We start from the raw sequence: 6,685 nt of genomic DNA on the forward strand, positions 1-6,685 counted from the left end.
CATATCGTATCCTGGTGAGCCCAAACCTTGGTTGATCTTGGTATTGGTTACATCTAAGATTGATGAGATTACTGACTTTACCTCAATTAGTGCACATCAGTAACTCTAATTCCGGAATAATATCTGCTTTGCCCTTGGCAACCTATTTGTGCTGACAAAAAGTAAATTCAAACGAAAGAAAATAAACATTCCTAATCTAATTGATAAAGATACATGTTTGGGCAAAACCTAAAATTTTGATATTAATATACTTTTACATATGGTAATAGCTCAACGATAGCTGAAAGTTGGCAGCTAGATGGCTGGCTAACACAAGGATGCAGATTTAGCCTTCCCCACTGTGACAGTAAAAAGAAATCTTCCTCATAAAGTATATATTGCTGGTCACCAGCATGCTATTTTATCTAAGAGTGCTTCTCCGGATTATCTGGATCTTCCTGATCAGGATCTTCCTCTTCTTCCTCTTTCTTTTCTTCCTCCTCTTCCTCATCCTCTTCAGGAGGGTCTGCTGGCAAAGGAGTTGGCAATGGGGTTTTCATTGGGCTAAATTGCGGGAATATATCAGGTCTCCTGCCAGGCTTGGGCCTTTCCCACTCCTGCAATAAATATTCGAGCAAACAGGTGATTTCCCATCCATGAAAGAACAAAACATTGTGCAAAGTATTAAACACATGGAATTTTGCATGTCCGATGCACAGAAAATTTTGTTAGATTTCCAACAAATTGCATAATCAGCACATTGAGCCAATAAAATTAAAGTCAATCCACTTCTCAACATATTTCATGACACTTACACATCAAGAATGGCGAAAATGAAAGGCAAATGACTGAGGGGATGCTTGGTGTGTTGAATAAGGACCAACATCTCTGTTCAATTTGGCACTTATCAAATTTACAAATTTGAAGAATTTTATCCAGAGTTTAATGAAATATTCCCTTTCAGGGACAACCTTTAAACAGAACGATGCCATAGCTCCTTTCTTCCCTATCAGGTGCTAGGAAGACACTACCAGAAAGGTCCCAGTACCTGTCGTCAATTATTTGGTGTTGGGTGATATTTTTCTCAGGTAGTTCATGAGAAAAGAAGAAAGACGTTAGGTAATACAGGAGCAAAGAGCCCAAGTCTATAAGCTTCGTATGATGAGCTTTTGCGATCCTTCAAGGCATCAAATGCCAAAAGCAACACTTTTTTAATGGTTAGCCAGCAGTATCTTCTTACAATTCTCTCCGACAAAGAGAAGACAGCTGCAGGTTTTTGGTATCATCAGTATCACAAACAGCTTCATATTTTTTTGGACATGTATGGACATCAACTCAGATATCTTCACCTTATATTTTTCCTTTAAAATTTTTCCCTCCTGCATACCAGCAACAAAAATTAGATCAGCAAGAGACTGACCAGTTGCAATACAGTAGTTTGTCATTCAAGCAAATATTCACCTTAGTATACAGAGGAAACATGAACTTCAAGGCCAATGGATGCAAACATAGACAGGATAGGACACAACAGCATGGTCAATTGTAATGTTGAAATATGAGGATAAATTGTGATGTTATCCAATGATTGGCAAAAGTACAACCCCACCACATTATATTGATGGGTAGGAAACTAGCTTCACCCATATCATCTACTTGCTCCATGATACAAATCTGTAAATATTTAAGCACCGTTGTTAATCTTCTTGGACACAATGCTACAAGGCTACTAGTTCATAAATTTTCTCAGCATTGCTGAGCATATGTTTGAACTTAAAAAGGTATCGTACCAACAGGATTGCATTGTGAATCTCACTACAATCGGTAAAAAGGTAGAGTAGCCGGTTGCTGGAAGTAAGGTTGATATCTAAAGGGGAAAACAGAAGTACACAAATTGAGAAAAGATGACAGAAAGTTAGGATGACAACTTTTCTACTCTTCAATAGAACTTAAACCATATGTCAACAACTTTACACTCTTTTGTAAAAGGGATAATCCATTTATAATTTAAATTGAACCAATTGAATTGCTTGAGACAACTTATCTCAGGTAGATGAAGAGACGATTGCTAATCCTACAGAAGGACAAATCTAATTAGTCCTAGATGCCCTTACACTTATAGGAATGCATTGAAACAAGAAAGGTAGCAAATCAGCAGCAGGAACATGGTCGTGCCAGAAGGAGAAATCAGCCTCATTTAGAAAAATCTCATACAGGTGCAAGATCAAAGGGCACCAATATTTGGGGCTTATTCTCCTTTTATTTCAGAATCCACAACTTATCCAGACACTAATGACCTCAGGTAGTAACACAGGTTTCACTCTCTCAAATGCATAATGGAAACTTACATATCAAAGGAATTGTAGGAAGTCTTCTGCCACCACAACAGATGTAAACAAATTATGGTCAGGAGGAGGTAGAGTATACATACGATGGTGAACCAATTTAGTCAAAAATTGAATAGGATGATTGTCCAGATGTTGCAAATACTTGGTGAGGTGGAAGAACCTTCATACAACAACAAACAAATACACATCAAAAAGCAGATATTTTGGACATAAATACCATGGACTAGGGTTGCAAGTGGGCCGAGGCCAGGCAAGCTTTGGGTTGAGCCATGTGCTAGGTCCCAAGTAGCTCACATTGGACTTGGTCATGAAAATAGGACTTGAAGTAATTTCGCATCAGACTCGAATCAATGCTTGGCTCAATCTAAATCCGGCTTGAAGCCCGAGCCTAAAAGCATGCCTGAGAAAACCCCACCCAGATCTCTCTCTCTCCTCTTCGCTCTCTTCTCTCTCCCTCTCAATCTCTCTTCCCCTCTCTCCTCTCTCCTCCCCATCCTCTCCCTCCCCCTCCTCTCCTCTCTCCTCCCAATCCTATCCCTCTTCTCTCTTCTCCCACCCAATCTCCCTCTCCCCTCTCTACTCTCTCTCTCTCTCTCTCCTCTGTCTCCCCCATCTCTCTCCCCTCTCGCCTATCTCTCCCACCCATTCTCTCTCCCCTCTCTACTCTCTCCTCTCCCTCCTGATCTCTCTCCATGTCTCCACTCTCTCACCGTGCTCTCTCCCCTCTCCACTTTTTCTCTCCTTCTCACTCCCAATCTCTCTCTTCCCCCTATCTTCTCTTTAACCTGATCCCTATCCCACCTGATCTCTCCCCCCTCGTTCCTCCATGCTCCACCCAATATTTCTCTCTCCTCACATAGCCAACCTAATTGAGCTTCAGGCTTAGCTTTGGTTCAGGCTTGGACAAGAATTTTGGAAAAAATTTGGGCCTTGACCTACCTAAAGCCCGAAATTTTTTTAGGTCAGGCTATATAAAACCCAATCCGGCCATTCCAATCCTACCGTGGATAGCAGATTTGCAGGGTTATTATTGATGCTTGAAATTATGCAAACATAATCTCCAAAAAAATGTCACCAATATTAAGCTCAAAAATGAAAAACCCTTGTCCTAACAATTTTCTTGGTCTAATAAAGATCACGAAGTAATTGAAAAATTGAAGATGAGATGTAGCCTAACGTACGTTACTGAAGCAGATATTAAGCAAGTGAAAGAAAATGGTTATTGTACAATAAAAAATAATATAAAAACTAAAATGCTTCTACAATGAGAATTCTAAGAGTATTCCCAAATCCCTAAAGTCTGCACACTCCCACCCTCCCAAAAAGAAGAAGAAGCATTTTTGAGATAATAGTGAAATTGGAGAAATGCAGTAGAAGCGGGACGATGTGGGTCACCACATCATCACAATTATCCTCCTATTGATCAGCTCAAGTGGAGGGCTTGAGCATAGTACATAAAATATGGCATTTGACCTTCAATCATCATATGATCACAATTATCTAGACCATCAACTACTAAGATTCTGACATTCAGAGTAGCAGATATGATTTACTTCTTCCTCAACAAGTGCTACAAAACTATGCATACTTAAAAATATTAAGAAATTTGAAGCAAAGGAACGCCATAGTAGTGATAGTTTCTGGAATTTGAGCCCATTCTTCAGAAATAACAAAGAGACGAACTAAATCATATCTAACAGAATTAATCGAGTAGATAAAACCAAGAGTTGCATTGGTTGTTGCATACAATCTAGATGACAGGATTTTGATACATGGCATTTCAACAAATAAAGTTGTATGAACTATGGATTAGGCTACTGGCCATAAATAGTGCCGAAACGGATATTCATAGATTACAAAATTATGGAACTGTTTTTGTGCTAAAGCTATGATAGATATAATTAAAAAAATGAATAGAGAAATAATGTGAGTTTTATGAACAAAAATTGAGTTGAAAAGAAACAACAAGCATATCTTACGCATGCACAACAAATATTGGTAAGAATAGATGAAGAATTAAAGTGAGTTAGTCAACATGATCATATCTTAGCAAAGCAACTTCTTCCCACCCTTATGGAGTGTTCTTGTAATGTCATCATTTCTTTGATAACAGTTTGGGTGGGGTATTTTCCCCCAATCTCCTACTATGTTACTCAAAAAGGGGTAACATGGATGAAATTTGTAAAAAGCAACTTTGACGAGGCCTGGGTTAAGAAAGATAGCAATTATTGAAAGGTGGCTAGAGATGTCCAAAGTACCGACCTTGAATTAGTTTATCTAATTGTTACAATGATAACGATTAGTTATCTAACTTGCTTAGATGTACCTCTTCTTTTCCTCTTACTCTTCAATAATGACCGTGGCTATTTGCTCCCTTAACATCAAAAAGATAAAAAAATTATTTCTAATTATCATAAATGTTCATTAGGATGACTTATAGATGGCTCAAAATCTGAGGAAGTTAATTGTTCAAATTCCAAACAACCATTCAGAGTTTAGCGTTAGTTAGTTTAATAACATGAAGGAGTACCCTCGGTGGTAAAAGGAAAGTAAAATAAATGAAATTTATGGTGCTTTCTCCCTTTTGTTTTTCCATTTCTTCGAGGCAGGTTCGCTGCATCCCCTCTACTGCTATATTCTTCTCATGCTCTTTCAGATTTTTTTTTTTTCCCCTCCAAGACTTCGTTTCTTTGATATAGAACCAAATTAAACCCCATAAAAAGCCTTCAGTCCAGTCTTAACAAACTAAAGTCCATAAAACCAGATCTTTTTTTCTATTCCTTTTCTCTTTGCTCTCTGAATCAGCATCTCCGTATCAAGCATGTGCATTCCCATCTATAACGGACTGGTAAGAGCAGGTCAGGAATGAGAGCTGCAGAATTCCTTGCATATCGAACCCTAGAACCACAAATCCCTTGTTGGCTTAAAACCCTAACATACATAAATTCCTTTCCTCGGAGAAATTAATAAAGCAAAGGCTGAAAACGTGGATTCACGCATGCCGCCCGAAACAGAAGAAAGGAATTGGAAAAGCTAACTCCAACTAGATCGACTCCAGCATCGACCGCTATACAAATTGGCCCTTAAAACTAAAATAACCAGGCAGCTATTCGTGATGACAATCGAATCAGAAAGCCGACCGGTTCTCGCAGAGTATTTGTCAAAAGACAGAACGAAACAGGACTTGATAAAGTTTTGCCATTGCGTAAAAAAAGATTATGGAACGGAGTGGAAAGGAAGGGGGATAAGACGTACGATGGGGAAATCGAGAGGGGAACGGCGGGTCATCTTCTCTTCCTCCGGGGCCATGCAGACCACGAGACTCCTCTTGCCCCACTGGCGAAGCGGGGGGAGAAGGAGGCCACATCCGCTTCTCTGGCGGACCACCGCCGGCGAAGGGTACCCGAGGGCGGTGGCGGAGGAGAGGCACCACGAAGATGCCATCGGACGGAGGAGATTTATCTCTTTCCCAGGCGCGAGGGGAAATGAAGAAGAAGCCGAACAAGAGCTTCTTTCCGCCTTCGCCCTCCTCTCTTGTAATCCTGGAACGAGAGGGTACGGTCAAGAGAGGGGGGAATGGATGGCTCGTGGGCGAATATTTTTTGGTTTTTCGATTTTTCCATGATGAACCGGCGCGGCGGTGCTTGAGTAAACCGACCAAGTCGACCCTTACGACTTATATTTATATTTAAATATTTTAATTTTTTATAATTAGACCTTAGATATTATGCATTGATTGCAATATGGTCTGTACATCCATTCAAGCTCTAGCATCATAAACTGTAAGTATGAAATGACTATTGTATCCTTGAAATTTTGTCTTATCACAACACAACTCCTCTTCTGATCTGATAAATAAGATATTCCTTGAATTTTTGTTCTTATCAAAACACAACTCCTCTTCTGATCTGATAAATAAGATAATTGATGAAATTTGGTGTTTAAACTAATTTCACACAGCAATTAAGTGTTCATGGGTCTTCATGAAGATGATGATTGGACTACATTACAATCAAAATATAAGTTTTCAAGTTTAATTGAAAAAATTAAAAAAAAATTGAATGTAAATATAAATCATAAAAAATTAAAAAAATATTATTATAATTTTTATAAAAAAATATTTATAAAAAAATTATCAAAATATCCTCTAAATTGAGTATTATATTTATATAAAAATTATTTGAAATCCTCAAAGTAGAACCTATATAGCTTAATTTGCAAATATAAGCCAGCCCATTTGTTTGGATACTTACAACTTAAATTTTACAATAAATTGAGTTGCACATTGGCCTATAAATCAAATTAATTTTATAAAAAGTTGACTCGCAGTCAAATTATCAAAGGACGAGCTACACTATTTA

General features: G+C 38.4%; 1 protein-coding gene across 1 annotated transcript; it reads right to left on the reverse strand.

Moving 5' to 3' along the window:
* Positions 1-216: 216 nt before the first annotated feature.
* Positions 217-5,940, reverse strand: LOC105049471 (uncharacterized). Its single transcript, XM_010929127.3, has 2 exons — positions 5,580-5,940; positions 217-596 (listed from the first exon to the last, which is right to left on the reverse strand). Exons 1-2 carry the CDS (start codon positions 5,766-5,768, stop codon positions 405-407), a joined length of 381 nt encoding a protein of 126 aa, XP_010927429.2. The 5' UTR covers positions 5,769-5,940; the 3' UTR covers positions 217-404.
* Positions 5,941-6,685: the final 745 nt, after the last annotated feature.

The sequence above is a fragment of the Elaeis guineensis genome, chromosome 8 (genome assembly GCF_000442705.2).
Source record: "Elaeis guineensis isolate ETL-2024a chromosome 8, EG11, whole genome shotgun sequence".
In the NCBI taxonomy this organism is placed as follows: Eukaryota; Viridiplantae; Streptophyta; class Magnoliopsida; order Arecales; family Arecaceae; genus Elaeis; species Elaeis guineensis.